Here is a 21,165-nt window from a genome sequence, read left to right as displayed (position 1 = left end):
TGCAATTTGTAGAATCTCAAAAAGGGAGATTACTTATTTTTCTCATAATTTGTATTACCACCCTATGAAAGCACCTTAACACTCTTAGTATTTATATTAGACAGACACACTGAAAAAAGCAAAGTACCAGCATTTGTTTAATAAGACGGTGCCGTTCCCCAAACCCCCTTCAGCCTGTTTCGATGCATTAGACACAATAATGACCTTGCAAAAGTATTTTAAGTGATGTAAAAGAAGCCCATATTTTAAAAAATCTTGTAATATTTTTTTCTTAACGGCCATGTATTCTATCTTGAATCCAGTACATTTTTAATTAAGTGGGTTTTATTATGGAAAATATATAATGTTTTTAAATGCATGACAGCAAAGTGTTGAACAACATTCAGTTCGGGGGGGGCGATAAGAGTACAAAATTTGAATGAAACCAGCATTCGGAATCAATATGTAAAACCGAAAAAAGTTTGAGGAAAAAGGAAGACACAGTTCAGTACCTCAAGTTCAACATTTATGCTTAAATACCGAATCAGAATGGTCAAATCTGAAGGCAGTTGCAATTATTAGCATAATATACTTATCTACAGAGCGAGTGCAGAATAAAATCCAGTTCAAAATGCAGAATTTCAGGCTAAAACAACCGGCCATGTCTATGTAACAATGGGTTCTAAACGAGCTATAACTCATCAAGAAAAGTCACAGACTCATAACAGTACCCTCAGCATAGTCAACGCTTTGCTCAGCAGTTTTGAGAATACACACAGGCTGCTAGGACTTAGTAGGAAGAGCAATAGTAATAACAGGGCATGAAGAGAAAAGAGTTGCTATCTTCTCTCCCGACATGAGGCCCAAGGACCATTCAGTTGCTGACACATAAAAGCAGAGGCAATGAAGTAAACCAGCACACACAAAGTGTGGAACTCACTGCCGTAGGACGCTGTGGGAGCCCAAAGCAGCTTCAAAAAGGAAGGGGACACATTCAAGCGGAACAGGACTATCGAAGCTCCTTGAGAAGAATACCAAAGAAAAGAGCATTTTCTCCTCCCTACGTTCTCCTGTAAACATCTGGACTAACTACAGGCGGAACCAGTTTGTACCTCAGATTAACCCACTACAGCAGTTCTCAAGTGACATACAGAAAGAGTGCTTCCGAGAGCTGTCCTACACTTATTTATACTGGAAATTTTAAACAACAGACCAAGCAACCACTTGTAAGGCACGCCCTAAGCGTACATCCACCTTGCCTTGCAGATGGTGGAAGCAGATACATGACCACAGGTCTTTAAAGGACTAAGTTTCTTAAGAGACACAAACCTGGGTGCTCTGTGACTATATGACTGTTGTTTTGACTCTCACAGAGTAAGAGACCCTCTGCCATCCCTGCAAACCCCACTTCCCAGCACCAGCCTCAGCTGAAGGAAACCTTCTTTCCAACAGCACACGGATGCCATATGCGAAGTCCCAGCAGTCTCGGATAACCAGATCACGCTTGGTGGAGCCCAGTGCCCGCACACCATGACAGAGGACCACACCAGCAGCCCCACTTACCGCCTCCGCAGCAGCATCAGGGACCAACAGGAGAGGATGGGTGGAACAAGCAGGCCCTACAGGGCCAAGGCTGGGCAGCCCCTCAAAACGAATCTCACCAGCTCCTCCCCTGCTTTTAAATGGGCTCACCTGACAGTTAATTCATGGAAATGAGGGTACTTAGTGAGAGGCCTTTTGCCAGCAAGGGAAAGTGGTTTAAGGCTGCACCGCACTCTGAAGACACGCATGCAACGACCACACGGCTCTAGTGCCCGCTGGCTGCAAGGATCAGCCAGTTTTAAGATGGGACATTGCAATAGAAGCTAACCCGCAAAGCTGCACACACAGGTGTGTGAGAGCCCAGCTCAGCTCCCCCTCCTGCTGCCTGGGGCTCTGCTAGCACCACGCAAAGCAGCGCTTGGAGGCACTGACACCGACTTAGCCCCTTCCCACTCTGCAGCTGTTCTACAGCAGCTGCTATGCATCCCTGCGCTGGGCTCCACGCAGCAAGCAGCCCAGGAACACTACAGAGGATTACCCTTAGTCCTTACAGTGGGGTATCACTACTTTCTTACCCCAACCTTAAAAATTTCTCTATGCGTTCACTAGCGGCAGAGAAGAGGTTACAGAAATCCCCGGTACCCTACTGGGAGGGCACTGGGCTAGGCTGACCCCGGCATTAACACACCCCGCTGCAGAGCTGCAGCCAGAACACAGCCAGTGTGTGGGCAGCAGAGAACTCCAAACTGCTGCAGGTCTCTTCACCTACTCCCTCATCTAAAGATACCAGGGACCTCCCTTATCTCCTCAGTTACCCTCTCCCTTTGGTTATTGCCAATTTAATCTCAGCACCTCAGAGCGCATTAGGATATTCGTACCTTGCCAGCGGATAGCCTCGGGCTTGTCGAGACACTATACATAGGTCCTGGAGTACTCAAGCACTGCTGCTAGCAGGTGCAGCCACATAGCTTCTGTGCAGAATTAAGCCACAAATAATTAAATTAGTTTCACCTTTAAGATTATTCAAAGACATGGCAAATACAATTTCTATAGGAAGTTGGTTTCTAGCTACAGTGTGTCAGTTCTGCTCCTTCTAATGGAAAAACTGGTGTATTTGCTCAAAAAAGGGAAGGAACCAAGTTTTGCACTCTACTCAAACTGAAGTCTTCAAATATCATTAATCTTTTGTTTCCTCACTGCAATTCCTCATGTAATCAGGCCTGTGGGTGTAAGAAGCAAATACCCGTAGGCAAGTGCAGCCCCCCAGGCTCTGCACAGTGCGGGACGCGTAGTCTGGGCATGACCTGTTGAATAAGACCAGCCTGGAATCTTAAGTGAGGAAAGATCCCCACTAACACCACACACACTAACTATGCTGAAAATAATAGCTCTGTAGTTCGTATGTGGAACAATACTCATAAACCTCATTTTCCTTTCTAATAATCTGTGACTGACGTATGTGCCTTTGGCTGGAGAATTAAAAAAATAATAATGCTGACTGCTACCCTCACCCACACCAGTTCTTTGGTCACACTCCTGACATCAGCGACATATTATTTTGTTGTTTTGTAGAAGATTGATACAGGATGTTCAAACCCAAGGGTTACGCAGGAACTCAGACTGTTCAGTATACTGGTAATAAGAGGCCAGGAGGTCTGTATATATGATATTTCTACACAGTTCTATGGCCTATGGTATTGCCACCAGCGGTTTTAGGTGCTCCCCCCGCCCCCTGCGTCTTGTGGTCAGAAGATAAAAGACATCTTTCTCATTCAAGAGATCTGCATCACTGCAGAAACAGGGAGGCAGTTTTGCAGTTAGAAAGTTTTAGCACACTCCACTTGCAGAAAGGAAGTGAGCGTAACAGGTAGCAGAGGTAAATAATGTGGATAGGCATGAACAGGCTCCTCTCCTCAAGAAAAACATTGAGGACTTGGTCAAGTGGTCAGGGAACTCAAGTGTATAGAAACCATGGCTGCTGGTGGTATTTCATTGATTGTGTACATATTCCAGTAAAAAAGTCAAGGGGATTTCTTGGGGCTTTAAGGTGTAGTATTAATGCTCTAAGCCTTTGGAGGTCAAGGTAAGGTTACTGCTCCAAACCTGATCAGCACAAACCTGAAAGCACCTTGAAAAACAAAAATAGTAGCTTGATGATTAGTTCACCCAAACCCCACACTGCCCTACCAATTAAGAAATATTCACTTGGGAAGCAATAGGAACTGTGACTTATCAGGAGAAACACATATTTTGTTCTTCTCCTTTTTTTTTTTCTCCCCCTCAACAACTGAGTAGACAGTTGTACATAGTACACACAAGTACATAGTTCCAGTTGCACAATGGAGAAAGTCAACACAACCATCTTTATGCTGCTCACTGTATACCAGTCTATCATGCCAAAAACTGTATTATTAAAAGAAAGCTTTTATTCTGTATTTATCTTAACTGCAGAACCCCATGTGCCTTTAAATAAAAGAGCTCTCTTGTAGTGGTTTATATTTGATTACATAAAACTTCATTTATTCCTGACAAATCAAGTTTATTGCAGCAGAGAGCAGCATAATGAATGAAAATCCTTTTTAAAGTAGCATATAAGCCTTCTTGCTGGGAATACCGTGGCTTGATGCCCTACATTAATAGCAACCTTAGTAGTAGTAACTCCCATAAAGTGCCAAAGGAGACAAGTTCTTGTGCTTAAGCAGGGCTCACTGCTTCAATAGTTCTACAGTGGCACAAGGCGAAAGCGTTCTTAGATTTTCCCTGAAAAACGAGGGACAAACTTCTGCTGTACATGTAGTTGAAGCAGCCTGTATAGTTCTGTCCTGCACATTCAATCTTCAGCCCTGTACTATGCGACAGGGCTATAAACCCAGTGCATGACTGCACTGCTATGACAAGTCCTCCTTTAGTAACTGTGATGGAGATGGATACAAGTTCGGCATGCAACTAACATTCTCCAGCGATAATTCTGAATCTTTACCAAAATGCTAACCTAATTGTCAAATACAAATACTTTCTTTAAAGGTTTTTAATTATTTTTTAATGCTTCCACTGCAGACCAAACTACTAACACCCCGTTGCTTGGATTATCCTTTTAAAAAAGTGGTATGCAAGCTTTCCTGACTAATTGGAAATTTGACGAGGAGGAAGGCCCTAGGCTTTCTTCATTAATACTGTGCCTGTTTCAGCTAAGCATAGAATGGAAGGGATTTCTCCCTCCCCCCCCCCCTTTCTCATATGATGCACAGCATCAAATATTGTATACAAAATGCTATTTGATCCAAGAAAGAGAAAGCACTTTCTGCTGCCCACCTTTTTCTAGCCAGAGGAAACAATGAAGTGCACAACTTTTGTAGAGCTACTTCACAGTTAAGTCATAGGGCCACTATGACTTAACAGAAGTAATGGCAACATAAGTATTGCAGAAAGTCTTAAACTGGTTGACAGAAGCAATATGATGACTATTAATTTTTCTAGTACCACATAAAAGTCTTTTACCTTCTTATGTAGATAATGTCTGTTCTGCAACAGGGCACCTGTCTCACTGCACAGACCAAGCTAACACCTGTAAGATAATCAGGAGCATTTAGCAAATACGATCGTGCTCTGTAGGACCCAACTCCACTTCTTGCAGAGGTGGATAAAACCAAGGCCAAAACTGCAAAAGGAGTCTGAGGTGAATGCTGTCCCAAGGAAAGTGCCTCTAGCTCTGCTCTGCCAGTGGGTTCTTAACGTGACGTTTAACCAACCCTTCAACACCCGCCCTCCCCGGTCATTACCAATGTCCACCAATGTTCCAAGAGAGTAAGAAATGTGTCTTGCTGATGCTGGAGAAACTTCTGCAGCAACGTGAAGTAATTGCCACAGCAGCTTCATCAGTCAACACTAACTGTACTTCAAAGACAAAGGACATCTAAATTCTCTAGCACATCCTAAATTGGGCACCAAAAATTGGCAAGTGTTGAGTAACTATGATTTGGATTCTGTTTCAGACCCCCTCACCTACAGCATAAGGCCATTACTCATCTTTCAGATTAAGATTGACATTGATGAAAAATCCAATACAGCAGAAAATCGGAGAAAGTCCCATAGGGAAATTAAATGCGTATATATGGTGCTGGGATTTGATGATATGCACTAAATTAGACTTGGACCTGCACAACTGAACATAAAAACCCCTATTACTTAGTGAACACCATCAACTACATACACTGAGCGAAGCAAGAGTCCCATACAAGAAAAACCAGCACTTGATAATGTAATAATATAAAAGGGGAAAAGTAAGACGACAGCTTCACATTAGCCACTTCTCAATGTTTGAATATTTGCCTTTGCAATCTTGGTGTTTCAGAGTTTAAAAAAGGTGTTTTAATATTACCTGGTAAAACGAAGGTATAATACTTTTTTTTTTTTCCTCTCCTTTTCTTTCTTCCACATATAGTAAGATTAAGTTGCTTTAGTACTTGTTGGTTTCTTGTTTTTTCACAAGAGGGAGAATTTCCCAGCCAGGTAACAAATGTTGGAAAAGATGGAATATATGGGCTGCATACAAAGAATTTACTAGAATTTGCATAAGAAAGCTGTAAAAACACAGTGTTAAGGAAAAAAGAATGATTGTAACTGTACTGGCTGTTTTGTGTACTGCCAGCACAGAAACTGCATGTTATACAATTTATTACAATAAATGAATTTCCCTGCTTTTCAAGTGATATCTTGGTATCCTAGCTGTACCCTCGATTTAGTGCACGCAAAAGTTGTCCTCCAGTTGAAGAAATATGCATGATGCAAGCATCCGTACACATCAACCAACAAAGGTTTTCATTCAAGTCTTTTATTATAGCTTGAATTTTTTCACTGCATTTAAAAATCTAAAAAAAATAAATATTTGTTTCACAGCTGCAAGTCACATATGCATTAACACCACAAAATCTGGAATTTAACCAGAGAAGGAAAGTCGAATCTGAAAGTGTCCAGCTAAGCACAATCGTCTCAGGGCAATTATACTAAAAATAAAATCTTAAGAAAAGGGGAGGGGGGTGTTAAAGAGTTATTTCAAATGCATTTATCTGGAAAAAAGTGAAAATTCTATTAGAAACCATAAACTACGCTTTCAGCATTTAAAAATAAACGTTTAACCTCTTGACAGCAACAACTGTCTGGTGCACCTTTTAAGCTGTATTCTTGACACATGGCTACAGAGGTTTCAAATGATAAATTAACCTCTTTTATAATTGTGTCCACTTAATTACAGAATCAGTCCTTAAAAATAAACCCCCGTATTAAGTCAGCTTGTCCATCCACATATTAAAAATGCCATTGTATGCAGTTTTGTATCGGCACTAAGCGACTGCTTCATGGATTGTACATTGTGAAGATGAATGTCTCTTAAACAATCACTTTCATTATTAAGGTTCTTAAAACAAACCAGAAAAATATATCTTCAGAAATCAGAGTAGTCACCTTTTTGTTAAAAGCCATAAAATAAGCTCATATTCAATTACAAGCAATAGAAACCATACTGCTATTGGAACATAATTATTTCGTCACAAAAATTTATTTACAAAATGAAAAGTTACCAAGTGAATTTATCAGGGAAAAAGTTAAATGTTCTTACTAAGTGATTTGAAAAACTTAAGCAAGTCTCTCATGCACTCACACGCCAAATTGTTTGCATAAGGTGAAATGTTAATTCATGTTAGTGAAACTTGACTCCCATTCACAATACTCTCATTTTTATTGTAAGATGGCAAAATCCATATGGTTCTGTACAAGAATGTATGTATTAAGACAGTTCCTCATTTGTGTAAGTGTTTTTTGGCTCCCATGAATAACCGTACCACTGAACGTTTTCGCAAATAATCAGCTATATTATCAACTCCATCATTTAATCCACTGAATTTACCACCACAATAAAGACACAAAAAGTTAGTTTAATGATCCCACATTACACAGAACTCTCATTTCTGAAGTTATACTAAACTGAAACCTTCGTAGTGATCTATAGCCTGGATCAACTTAGATTTCAGGGTTTCTTTATCTGTGTATTTTGGAAGATCAAGAAGATTAAAGCAAGTATGAGCTACCGGAAGATAACTTTCTCCGCCTCCCGTTGGTTGGATGACTAGTTTAAGACACTTCATTCCAAGGATTGGAATACGATCACTGCCCGTCAGAAACACTGCCAAGAGAAAACAAACACGTTTATGACATCATTTTAGACAAATACTTATGTCTGCCCTCTTATAGCAAGAGCCTGAAATCACAGTGAACCTGTTCAGTTAGCAACTTCTGCGAAGCAGTTTCAAATACTTACACAAAAATTGTTTTTTCTTTTCCAAAGACAACTCATGAAAAACCTCCCAGAATATTTTAATTGTAGGATGGTCTGCCCAGTATTCTCCTTTGTATTCTGTATTCTAAAATGAGCAGGAAATCAGGTTATTGTTTGCAGGCAAAACCAGTAGGATAATGTGACATTAAAGCAGAACGAATGCAGTTTGTGTAAAGGGATAGCGCAAGTGACATGTTACTGTTTTCCTTGTTCCTTTTTCTTCAGCTGTTCGGTCTGACTTCAACTATATGGGCAGATGCAGGTACTCCAAAGCATTTTCAATCCCAATAAAGTAGTGACAAAGTCTTGCAGTGAGCTTTGACTATCAAGAATATTTACTTAATATTAATTGCGGGCATTTTGTTCACTTTCCTCTTTCTAATATAATACACTGTATACAGCTGCCTTTTGGTTCTGTGGGTTTTTCTTGCTCTCTCTTTTTCTAAGTTTGATTTCCTTCAGAAATTAGATGGGAAAACTTTAAGCAGGAAGGTAAACAATATTTTTAGTGTCTTAAGCCACTGACATTTTAAACAAAGTTCCTCACTCATGCAGTCAATCCAATCAAGGCGGGAAGTCACATCAATTAAAACAAAGCTCAAAAGGACACTTCAAGATCTTGCTTTTGCATCTTGACATTAAAAATATATGAAACAAATAGCTAACTACGGTTCTTACCTTCTCCAGTTCTTTCCAATCATAATTTGTGTTCCCAATCACCATTGCCTGCAACTCACTGGGCTGGAAGAGCTGAAGAACTTCACCTCCACATACTTTGTGGAAGCCTGTATGGAATGCACTGAATAAGGAAGCCACAGATTTATTGAAGATGTAATCCACATATGCATCTGCAAAATCTTGCCTGTACAAACAACAGAAAAAGAATTATGTTGCAGGGGTGAAAAAAAAAAGCATGTCACCTTTCTATGAATAAACCAATAGCCATTTCTGTATAGAACACAGCATTGACAGCTAAGCAAAAGGATCCTAACACAATATATTGTCTGCTTCATCTTACAACCACAGTGAAGAGAACCTCAACGAAAATGGAACATAAACGTATTTCCCCTCCACACCCCCCAAGACAGAGTCCCTAATGTGCAGCAGAAAACCAGCAACATTCAGTATTATTTATTGCAGGCACTGCACACATTTCTCTTATTTGTATGCACTGCACTGAATTGGACTGAATGGCAAAAAGCTCTAAGGTTTGAATTACGTGCAGTGTCCTGAAACTAACTAGGCAAACTGGCTGTGGGATTTTTTAATTAAGATGATTACCATATCTGCACTGAAAATGCAAATCAACTTCAAACAGACATTTGAGCCCTGTACAGTAGAAAGATGAGTGCAAAGGTGCTGGTATACTGAAAAACAGAAGGTCTGTTATCCGTGCTTTGGTACAAGGAGTTCTCATATCCTGTTGGAAACATCTTCGGCAGCACTTAGGGGGAGAACTAAAATTCCTTGATATGATACAGTATTTATGATTTTTTTTTTTAATTACCATTTCAATCAATCCGAGTTAACACTGTTCATTTCTACACTGACAGAGTGACTTCGGTTATAGATTACAGTTATCCTACCAACCTACTTTCTCCGTGGAAAGCCGCAGTGTTTGAACAACACCTACAGTATTTCAACAGCATTATCAATAATTTAAAGAATCATCTAAACACATTTTGACCATACGGTTATTAAAGTTGTTGAACTGAAAATACTGAGGATGAGCAACGTGGTGAATCCCATTCCTCCTCTTCCAGCACTCAATGAGATATCTGTTTTATGCACAATATGTAATTAGCGGAAAGGCGGGTAACTTGTGTAATACTAACAGTGGAAGGAAAGGCTGCTCCAGAGAAAATCCATAGTAATAAACTAATTAGCATTATTATACTGTATGTTAATATTAATGCAAGCATTGTGATAGTCTATGTTAAATAATTGCATTCTTATATATTATGTATGTTAATTAGCATTGTTATACTCTATGTTAATTCATTAACATGTTAATATAAAGCATCATGGAATATTTGGGCCCCGAGAAACAGGAGTTCTTCATAGCTGCGAGACAACTGGTGACAACAGTGCACCATACATTCCATGGGCACCTTCCAACTTTTCTCATAATTCAACTCCAATTTTATTGTCACTTTGTGACAGAACACCAAACCACCACCAGAGACCTTCAAAGCTATCATGTTTAAGATAAAGTATCACAAACCCTCAGCTGTGAGCCAAGGACTGGGAAAAAAAAAGAAAGAAATAAAAAAAGCACGACAGCTATAGGCGGTGATTGCAGTTAATAGTAGGATAAATCAGGAGGATAAGAATCACTCCACTGTGGGAGGTACTGTCACTGCACACGGCTATGTGTGGGTTTATGATATCCTCAGAATCTTCTATCACTTTTTCCTCTACAACGGGCATAGCTAGTTACAGGAAAATGTTGCCCAAAACATTTGCCCTCTAGGAATATGCCCAGAAGGACATTTTCTCCCTCTTTCCTACAGTGCACTGCCTAGGTGCGTTCTGTTCTCACAGAGCACGCTCTTTCCAGTCAATTCTCCCTTTGCTCTGGGAGAAGTAAAAGCACAGAGAGTTCACAAAGACTCAAGAATGGACAGGAATACATCAGAGGAATGAACAGAGAGAGAGAAGAAAATGGTAGTATTCTGCAAAAAGGGACAAAAGCACCACCAGATACATTCTGCCCACCCCTCCAGAAGCAGAAAGGGAACAAAGGGTGGGAGAAGCTGCTTTTGGAAATAGAAGTAACAAAATCCTTGCCCAAGGAAAAAAACCCCACCCCTGACACACTATTCTGACAATAACATTAGATAGCACTAGGTTAATTTATCCACCCTACAAAGGGAAGACTTCTCTGAAATAATAGTTTATCTATGAATAGTTGCCACTTGATGGCATCTAGGCTGAAGTTTTCATCGTTACTCACTAAATTCCAATTATATATAACTTCCTGCAGAACCACAACCACTTTCATCTTATAAAATGAACACCACGTAGTCAAAATGGGCCCTAAAGAGCTTCAAAATACTTCTAAGTTCAAAATAAAATAAATAAAAAAAAATACACACTGAGTAACATTAGATAGCCCCTCCACAGCTGGCAAATCCTTAATTACAACAACTATTTTAACAATACATGAGAGCAGCTTGGAAAAACAACCAAGGTAGTTTTGCATCCAACATTAGTGTAGCAGCTCGGCAAAGCATATTTATAGCAGCCCAGTTACATTCCCAAGGCAGACAGCAACACTGAACTACCCTGTAACCCATAAAACTCACCTATTTTGTTTGACTACAGGAATGTGAGCACCATTAGGAACAAGCTCTTTGATTTCTGTTGTACCAAAATTTTCCACAGTGATCTATTTAAAACAAACAAAAATAGTATAAATCTTATTTGTCGTGTAGAGTACTTACTCCCACCACTTAGCTAACAGCAACATGAACAGCAGACACAGATGTTCATGGATATCGGCAGCGGATGCTTTTGCTCAAACACGCCAAAGACAGTTGTAGTAGATAGTATGAGCTTGATAAGAAATACTTCAAACTCTATGTAAAACTTACAGTAAAATTAAGACAAAAAGCTTCTTCTATGTCATCCTCTGGATAGTCCAGTAACTGTTGCATTCCCCTGCAAAATAAGTTACAAAGTACTTGTACTAGTGGAAAGAAAGATGAACTTCTTTTCCTGAGGTAGTCTTCATGCTTTGATAATTCAAGTTTAAAAAAAAAAAGTCGTCTTTCTATGTTACTTCATTTACTAGCTCATCGACTTGCACCTTGTGCAGTGTTGGGAAATCTCAAGCGATCATTTTGCTATTACTTGTAGCGTTATTTCCTTTTGATTACCTCCAGGTGCGAAAAGAGAAGATTCACACCCCAGTCTTCAGCTAACAGATCCCCAAACCAGAGGCAATAAGTACCTAATAACCATTGATGGGCTCTTCCATTAACTTGTTTGATTTCTCCTTGAATCTATGAAAGCTTTTAGCTTCACACCAGTGAGGCAACCAAACATCCACTTCCCCTCATTTGAGCCTCCTACCTGTAAGTGCTATTCAAGCCCCTACAAAGGATGATATTTAGCATGTATTTGTTGTTCTTGAAATAAGCAAAATGTTTCCTTGAAAGACTAAATAAGCTGTTCAGAACTAAACCTGTGGTCACACTTAGGCTTATAAAATTAACAGCTAAAACTCAAAGGTTTTGAATTTCAAATATTATTTGCCCCTAAAATTCTTGTAGGATAATGAAACAGAAGACAAATACTAAAAGCAAGCATTTAGAAGCAGGTGTTGAACAACAGTATGTATCCTTTCTCAAATGACGTGATGGATGAGGCTTACTCTGAGCTGTTTGTCCTGTTGGTGTGAAAATAACATGTTTTCTTTACGTTCTTAAAGGGAAATGTTGAATTAAAAATTAATTTCTAGTATCACTCATTTTTCTTTCTTGCTTACCTGCCAACATCTGGCATCAACTCTTTCAAGTCATCCAGGGATGGCTTCTTATTCAATAGCTTTTTGTACAAAGCCAAAGGGAAATGAAGGTCTACAATAGTAAAATTATATATTGCTAGCCCACAGACAACACCAATCAAATGAAACAAGTCACTGTCTTCAAAGGTCTAAGAACAGAAAACAGACAAGATGGTTTAAAATAAAGAAGTTAATTCAATTTTGCAGAGTCCAGAAAAAAAGCGTACAATGCAGTATAATCTGAGTAAGTTTCATTTTCTTAAATATGTATCCATTAAGTACTGAGGAAAACAGTTTCAACCCGCTGAGAGAGACTGAAATCCAAGGAAACAGAACTCTTTCTACTTAAAAAAAAAAGAAGCTGATACAACATATTTTGTGTTACAAGTGATGCATACTGCTGAAAATACTGTAATAAGATTGTGTTTGTCAGTGACTTATTATTGCGCTATTCAGTGCTTAAATAGATATACATTCTTTTAAAAATTATTTCAGGGAGGAGGAGGGAGGAGCTCATTGTTGACTCCCTTGGATCTAATAGCCAAGGCTTAAAACACAACTGTGGAAGTGTTCACCTTCAGGTATTCGTGACATAGCCACCCTAGTCAGCGTTTTCCTCTGAAAGAGGACTAAAAAGTCAATGATCAAAACTTCTGTGAAAGCATGACCAGATGACTACTTAGGAAACTGACCCATAAATGTGACTGAACACAGAAAAACCTGTTCAATATGCCACTTCAAGAATTTTTCTCTGCCACCTCGATTTACTGATTCTGCTCTTTGCATCAGTTTACTCTGGCTGGCACTTCTTCCCACTAAACTGGGCTGGGGACAACTGGTAAGGAGCAAGTGAGGAACGGGGAAAAACAGAACAGGAAAGTTTTGATCTAACAATGACAAAAATAAACATTTTTTGAGAATACTTATTTCAGCTTCTCCTCTTGAAACAAAACTACCACAAACTATTATGTTCATACATTATTAATATAAATATTGTAAGCTGAAAAAAATTAGTGACTATAGATCATACCCTACCTTATCAGAGAACCAGATCAGCCTGGACTCTTCATAATACCTGAACATTCCATATTTGGGATCTAGCAACTCCCTCATGATGAGCAAAAAAAATTCTTTGCGAACACCTCCAGCATCAACAGCTTCTTCCCCTACAAAAATAACCTGAAACACACAATTCAGTGCTAACTGAATTAAAAATGATTGTGAAACAAGGCTTGTCCAAAAATAGTCTCAATTACTTGCACATCAGTGAAAGACACTTTGAGCAATATTTACTGGTAATACCTTAAGTGGCTTCTTGTAGTCTACGTTCTTTGTTTTCCTTAGGACTTCCACAGCATCTCCTACAATATTGTCTCTTCGTACCATTAATATCAGGCATGGATTGACAGATTCAAATACTGGCAGAAAGAGAGAAGACAAATTCTGCCTGTGAGCCTGATCAACAGCCATCTGGAAAAAAAACAAAGTTAAAGCATCAGTAGGCAACATAAGATTCCTGTCAACATTAGATGTCCATCAGTCTTGTCTTAAAAAGTGCAGAAGACATGAATGGGAATAGCTGTTATGAGAGCTCCTGAATTTGCCCAGATTTGCTTCATATTCCTTTTATCTCAGGAAATATTTGGCCTTTACCCATTAGCCATCAATGATAATGTTCAGGGAAGTCTTAGAATACAGTTTTGGACACTCCATACAAAATATTTTGGATAACAAAAGGAAGCAAATAAATACTCACTTCACCTAACAAAGAGTACGCTGTTTAATATGAATCTGGCATGAAAATATCCATTAAAAACTAATTCACAGAATGAAAAGCGATTTGTTTGTCTATTTCATTTGTATAATTTTTGCATTACAACTGTTCAAAAATAAAACACTTGCAAATGGTCTGAATATGGCACGGAACTCTTGAAACTTTGTGTTTTAATACTATTTAATACTGTTAATAGAAACATTCAATGTGAATATTTCCCTGAATGCATCAAATGTCAGTATTGACTGTGCACATACGTTTTAAAGGCATAAGAAACTATGTTTATTATGAACTACAAAAGCAAGATAGTATTTTTCTACATGAGCCCGTTACTTGAGCATGACTTAGCTCTTCCGTTTAATTTCAGACTCAGAACAATAACTTTTATTATGGCAAACATTACAAACATGGTGGGGGGCTGGTGCTCTTACTGCTGTTACTTTTACAGTAGCCTCCTTTCATTCTTCCTTTCCTCTTTTAAGAATATGATTTATTATACCCTTACTGCGACTGAGCAGGTATGGATCATACTTATTAAAAAAAAATCCCAAACATTGAACAGAAGTATAGCTCACCACATCACACTGCTTTCAGTTCTACCTAGAGAATCATGAAAACATGTAAGACCCTCTCAGTTACGTTAGGGTTGTCTAGTGTATCTATGTCTAGACAAGAAATATGGGTCAAGATATAGAATTGTCTCAAGTATCTAATTTCTAGGATGGTCTCTAAGTTAAAACAGAAGTGAACAAATTAGGAGTAACACAGAATTGCATTTAAGAGGAAAAGAGCCAAAACCGACTGCAAGAGCAGGAAACCTACTCCCACTATCACAAGTAGACACTAGATTTTCAAGAGAAGTTTCTTTTCTACTGCCTTGCAGACACCGATCACACTTCAGGGCTTAGCAGCATTCTGAAGGCGGTATGACAGATGAAATGAGAAATTAGGCGTGCACTACATATTCCTGTGGTGCCAACACGTTGCCTCCCTCATACTATCAATCTTAATAACAGCACTAGCTCCTAAGTCCTACCAAGATAAGAAATTAAAAGTAACTGGCTGCTGCCTCAAACAAGATAGATAGACTTCCAGCTCCAGGCTCTACACAAATATCATTGAAAGCCTGCTCATACGGCGTTGGGTTTTGTTTGTTTGGGGTTTTTTTTGTTTGGCTGTTTTGGGGGGGTTGTTTGTTTTTTGTTTGTTGTTGTTTGTTTGGGTTTTTACACACCTATACTATGGGTTGTTAACACCTCAAAAAAGCCTTCTCATTAATGAGAGGAAAATAAGTTCCTTAGAAATTTATACAATTACTAAATAATCTAATTTGAATGAGATCCCAAACCCACAAAACCACTAGATTCTATCATCTACCCCAAGATTAAAACTAGATCCCTCATTCTTATGGAGAAGAGATGACAGTTTAACAGTTTAACAGAAAAAAAAAACAAACCCACAAGAGGACCAACACTAACAGCAACCCCCCCAGGAAACCCAACTTAAAAAAATTTAGTAACATTGAAAACTGATACTTTTACCTGCATCTGTATGACTGCATCTGTTTGTAGCAGAGTTGTCTTTGCCTGGGCATCAAATACAAATGGATATGTGCAAATTGTAACAGGAATATCTGTTAACTAGAATGAAAAGAACCATGTCATATCTCTGCTTATTTAAAAAAAAACAATCATGGTTAAAGAAGCCATTGCAATAGTACTTATTTAACACATCTATTTTACTGGAACGAGAAAGAAATCTTTACTCATTGTCAATGCAGGACCAAAGCATCTTAGGAAAATTAAGTAGATTTTCAATTGTTTAGTACTTCAGCCAAAAAAACCCAACAAAACCAAAAAACAAACAAACAAAAAAATCGAAACACACACAAACAACACTCTCAGTACATTTTAATTTCAAAACTCTTCTTATGGCCAGTGGATATTATCAAAGTAGTCCTTGTTTTCAAATGCTGTTCTGAATTTGCAATACAAAGAATTACGTATTTTTTTGCCCCGCAAAAACCTTTTCAGATTACAGCCAGGCTAACTTAAAGCTTTACTCCCAATAGAACACATCAGACAATCCTTGACATTCATATTTCTGATTTCCTTACATTTTGCAAAAGAAATCAGACTGCAACCAATCTTACCTCAGTTAATCCATGGTTGACATCCTATGACAGCATTTGCACAAAGGTAGCAATAATTAAGATGAAAAAGCAGCATTAGTGTCTGCATTAATTATTCATCTCTGATGTAGAATTAAAAATATTTATCTACAGCTTCCCCCCCCAAGAGAATGTTTACTGAGAAACAAATATCAACCATAAACATTCTAATTAATCTACCAAACACAACTATGCCTTTCAACAGCCTATATATTAGTCTTTAAAAAGGACCATTAAAGTATCATGTTTTCTTGGATGCAAAAAATGAAACATTTTAAATGTTTACTACCATACATATAAATTACATTTGCTTTTACCTATGTATGTTCATTCTCCAATGACCGTAAATATGTAAAATTAAATGCAAAACATTTTTAATGAGTAAAAATTTAAAAAGACAAAAGAACCCCACCACTTTATGATAAAGTCTCAAGAATCATTTGGGTCTATGATAAGTTATGATATGAGAAAGCAATTGACTCTTGAAATTTGAGACTGGCACCGGCCCAGGTTGCCCCGAGAAGCTGTGGCTGCCCCATCCCTGGAGGTGTTCAAGGCCAGGTTGGACGGGGCTTGGAGCAACCTGGGCTGGTGGGAGGTGGCCCTGCCCAGGGCAGGGGGGTTGGAACTAGGTGATCTTTAAGGTCCCTTCCAACCCAAACCATTCTCTGATTCTACAAGACAGACCAACACATATATGGCTGGGACCGTGGGGAGACTTCCACAACAAGCTAGATCAACTGTGCTAAGAAACAAAGTTATCCATCTGGTGCCATGTTACCCTCCTTATCCTGCGCTGAAAGCCAAGTTCATCTCCACCCAGCAGGCAGAAAACAGAAAAAGAATTACAGGTAATGACAAACTAGTAACTTCTAAATTTGACTATATATATATGAGAAGTCAAATATGTAGACATCCATGGCTCACAGAAAGTGATGGCCAAAATACTTCGCTTTCTATCTCTATCCCTAATTCCTACAGGAAACATCAGATTCAAGTGCCCTATTCATCACAGACAGATTTATGCAACTTTGTACTCCTACTGTATCTACCATTATTTATCCTAATTCAAATGGTTTTCTCAACTCCTTTAAGCCATATCTCAAGAACACCTATTCAAAGCAACAGTTTGTTATTTAGTACCTTCCATTTTTCCCCAACATTTTTCTGTGTTGAAAAAATAAGTTTTTTCTTCCAAGCTTCCCTCTGAGAATACTCTGAATACTTCTGAGATTCTCCTTTTTCCTATATTTTCCCCTCCACGTTTTAATTAAGGAACTGAGCAAACAGTTTTGCCTCAAGGCACGACAATAAAAATTACGCTAGCAAAAGAAATTTTGATTCATTATTACTGGTTCAATAGGCAAGTAGGGCTTCTTATAATTTTAAAAGCAAGAACACAGGAAACCAGTGAACATGAAAGCAGGAAAAGGCCATCAAAACCATTTCCGAAGGAGATCTGACTAAGGCCATGGAATTCCTTTCAGTCCTATAATAAATCAAAATAACTTTTTGTGCTGAACTTGAAACTGCACAAATACATGACAAAATAATGATGATTAAAGGGAAATTCACTAGCTAGTATTTTCTCAGTAACGTCAAGCTACTGCTCAATCTTGTGATTTAATTAACAAATGGAGCTTAAGACTTTCATTACAAAGCAATTTGCCAGCTCTCGTTTTCCCATATTCAGTATTTCCTCAGTCATGACATACGCAATTTGGGTTTGTTTACATCCATTTAAAACACAGTTGCAAAGGTCATCATCTTTTAAAATTCCACCACTTCTGTATCTTTCACTGGCATACCCTTCTCTGTTCCAAATATACAACCTGTCTCTAATTCCAAGGCCCTGCAACGCATATCCCTAGCTTCTACATTTCATTTAGTACACCACCCCTCTTAGCTACCGACGCCAGCCTACACCACACACCAGTTATTTTTTCAGACAAGCTTGGCTGAAACAAACGTCTGTCATGACCGCCAATACTGACTCATGATTTCTTTACGCCCTCCAGTCTCCCTGCTGTTGTTATTTTACATTGCAATTTTAATTCTTTGGTAGACAGCATTTGCTGTATTTTATGAATAGAAAGCAAGTAAAGTAGGTCTCCCGTGTTCAGGACCTTCCAGGTACTGGTTCAAAAATATTAAATTTAGGTGGCTAGAGAAAGCATATTAACTTACTTGGTATTCTTTCAGTGCATAAGTCAAAGAACCGTGTGGCAAAATCCTATCCAACTCACTAATTCTCTGCAGTGTCATTAATTTACTCCCACTTACCACTCTTCTGTTTACAGATCCAGGAATTAATTATCTCAGTTCTTGTTGCTATTCTCAAAGTAGAAAACTGTTAGTTATCTGTCCCCTGTAACTTCCTATTATGCTTCTAGACTTTGTTTTCCAAGACAGTTTCAGCGTTCTCATTGACCGAGCTTATACAGCAATTCAGGTTATTCTGGATGTTTTCCATCACGAATTATCACTTTCGTAAGAGCTGCCATGTCAAGAAAGTTAAGTGACAGCATTCTAAACCGCTTTTTAATTGATGGATTAAAATGTTGAACAGTGTCAGTCCTAAGAACGATACCCTACAAGAAGCACACCTATTTAATAATTCTTCCTCAGCCTGACACGAGATGAATCTGTCCAGCATCACTGATCTGTGAAAATATTTTTATGGAAAGAAAGTGCCCGTATTTAGACAATCTACAGGCTTCTAAATGGACAAAAACAAAACTGGGGGGAAGGGGGGACCCCACAAAAACAACCCAAACAAAACCCAACCAACTTACCATTCCAAATACCTGATGCTGGACCCAGTTGACATAGTCATTTCTGATATCTATCAGATCTTGTATCTCATGAATGTAAAATCTATCATACTGTATAACTTGTCCTCTTTCATTTACCTAAAGAAATGCAATTTATGTTTTTATTAGCACTTTGTATAGCAGTTTGCAAAAGGATATTTTCCATGGTTTTCAAGCATTTGATATGTCAGCCACAGATACCCAGCTACTAAAAAAAAAAATAATCCAAAATACAAGGTTAAAGACATGGGATACATGGATTATTCAGAATCCCAAAGATGCAATGAAAAATACAGTTAACTGAGCATACAGCATTGCATGAAACAGTGCTGCCAATTTCAAACATCATACGATCTCACAGGAACAGTGCCGAATACACATATTCATGTATATAATGGAACAAATACTTGTTCCTGGATTTGCACAAGTTTAAGTTATGATTCAAGAACTCCATTCTTAGTTACAGTATGAATACTATCTCTATTACCCATGACCAGAGGAACAGTTTCTATTTAAAAAACATTAAGCTTAGAAAAAGAGATGTGGAAAGATAACTTTTTATATAAAGGCTCCTCTCTACAGTATAATTTTAATGCAGAAGCATCCACGCTTTCCTAACACACGCTTCTTCTCAAGGACTGTTAAGCACCATTAACCGCCAAAACAGCAAGATCCCCAATTCTGTCTTTATAACCAAATAATCTAAGCCTACTTTTCTCAAACATCTCCCCACTATCCCCCCCTCAAACCAGCAGATACTAAATCCGTGAAATACCTCAGATATGTCACCCCATTATTTTTTTTTCCTCACTTTATTCCATACCAGCTAAATATTAACACTACACCAATACAAATAGCTGAGCAGCAGGGTAGGTACAAATTTAACTATTCTGACTGCTGTATAGCTACATAGTAGTCAAAGTTAGGATTCAAAAAAAAAAAAAAAAAGATAGTTACTAAACAGTCCTACTCTGAGCCTTAATTTGATGGTCTCCATAAAGAATAAAGAAAAGCCAAGCAAACCATAGCATACAAATTCCAACTTCCAAAGCAGAAATCTTTCCCATTCTTTCTGACAGCTTGGGGAGGAGGGCTGTGACATATAGCACACAAAGGTCCGGTTGAGACACCTGTGCCCATTTTGCTAGATTGTACAAATACAGTACTTGACCAGCACTTTAAGAAACAGCTAAAATGCTCTTTTAGCATATAAACACAAAATGCCACAGGACCAGAATAAACTACAGAGGGAAAAAAATAGGCGTTGGGAGGGGAAACTTCAGCAGCAACTAGATAATACACTGTATGTGCGCAGTGTGGTTACTTCGAATGATTTAGGCTATTTTTGTTCAAAGTTCATAGATCCAACAGCTTTCATGAATTAACTTACAATACTAACAAACAAAATAAACAAATCAGAAAATAAATGTTTGTCTTAGTAAAACTGTGCAGATCTTTCCTGTTCAAAATACAGCTTGCTCATATCTTCCCTTTGGGATCTCATTTGCTATCATTTCAAGCTTAAGAAGCAATTCTTTCCAACATACTCTCACAGGTGCAATTGACTGGGCCAGTCTGCGATCCCAAGCAAATAGGTAATTCCACCACCATGTCAGACTGGAATCCAGAATTCCAATGGTTCATTGGTCCAGACGGGACATCTACAGATACCTCTGTAGGTGTGAGTCTAGTATTGAAAACTCTTTAGTAACTTCTTTTAACAACAGTACAGCACACAGAGGCTGACAGAAACAAACAGGTAAGTAATTGGTTAAAATTGATGTAAACATACTCTATGCAATATTTCCAGAACTCTGAAAGCTGTGTGTAGAAAGTTGGTAAGTATTCTTCTTTCAGCAGCTGGAACACCCATCTTGCACAACTTCAAGAGGTGGACTACGACATCTTTGTAGAGTTCCACTATCTTGAGGAACAATGGAGGTTCAAGTACAGACCACCAATTTTCTGTTAACAAATGGTAAACACACAAACTTAGTACTCACCACTACAACGTTACGTTATGCTATCCTTTTAACTAAAAAAATA

At 38.4% G+C, this 21,165-nt stretch overlaps 1 protein-coding gene across 3 annotated transcripts in view; it reads right to left on the bottom strand.

Annotated features, from left to right (window-relative positions):
• Nucleotides 1-7,331: 7,331 nt before the first annotated feature.
• The window catches only part of HERC4 (HECT and RLD domain containing E3 ubiquitin protein ligase 4), a 32,829-nt gene continuing 18,995 nt past the window's right edge, over nucleotides 7,332-21,165 (bottom strand). The window contains exons 13-24 of one of the 3 annotated variants that reach the window (XM_009893991.1): nucleotides 20,912-21,084; nucleotides 19,102-19,218; nucleotides 16,289-16,312; nucleotides 15,678-15,776; nucleotides 13,665-13,832; nucleotides 13,398-13,541; nucleotides 12,345-12,511; nucleotides 11,449-11,515; nucleotides 11,161-11,243; nucleotides 8,531-8,714; nucleotides 7,835-7,937; nucleotides 7,332-7,699 (exon numbers count right to left, since the gene is read on the bottom strand). In XM_009893991.1, the coding sequence (XP_009892293.1) occupies nucleotides 7,491-7,699; nucleotides 7,835-7,937; nucleotides 8,531-8,714; nucleotides 11,161-11,243; nucleotides 11,449-11,515; nucleotides 12,345-12,511; nucleotides 13,398-13,541; nucleotides 13,665-13,832; nucleotides 15,678-15,776; nucleotides 16,289-16,312; nucleotides 19,102-19,218; nucleotides 20,912-21,084 (1,538 nt within the window). In that variant the 3' untranslated portion in view covers nucleotides 7,332-7,490. The remainder of the gene's footprint in view (nucleotides 7,700-7,834; nucleotides 7,938-8,530; nucleotides 8,715-11,160; nucleotides 11,244-11,448; nucleotides 11,516-12,344; nucleotides 12,512-13,397; nucleotides 13,542-13,664; nucleotides 13,833-15,677; nucleotides 15,777-16,288; nucleotides 16,313-19,101; nucleotides 19,219-20,911; nucleotides 21,085-21,165) is intronic. The other 2 variants (XM_009893996.1, XM_009893997.1) reach the window with 2 other exon arrangements.

Source organism: Charadrius vociferus, unplaced genomic scaffold (genome assembly GCF_000708025.1).
Source record: "Charadrius vociferus isolate BGI_N301 unplaced genomic scaffold, ASM70802v2 scaffold611, whole genome shotgun sequence".
Classification (NCBI taxonomy): domain Eukaryota; kingdom Metazoa; phylum Chordata; class Aves; order Charadriiformes; family Charadriidae; genus Charadrius; species Charadrius vociferus.
The sequence above is the reverse complement of the archived record's forward strand: the minus strand, read 5'-3'. Positions and strand labels throughout refer to the sequence as shown.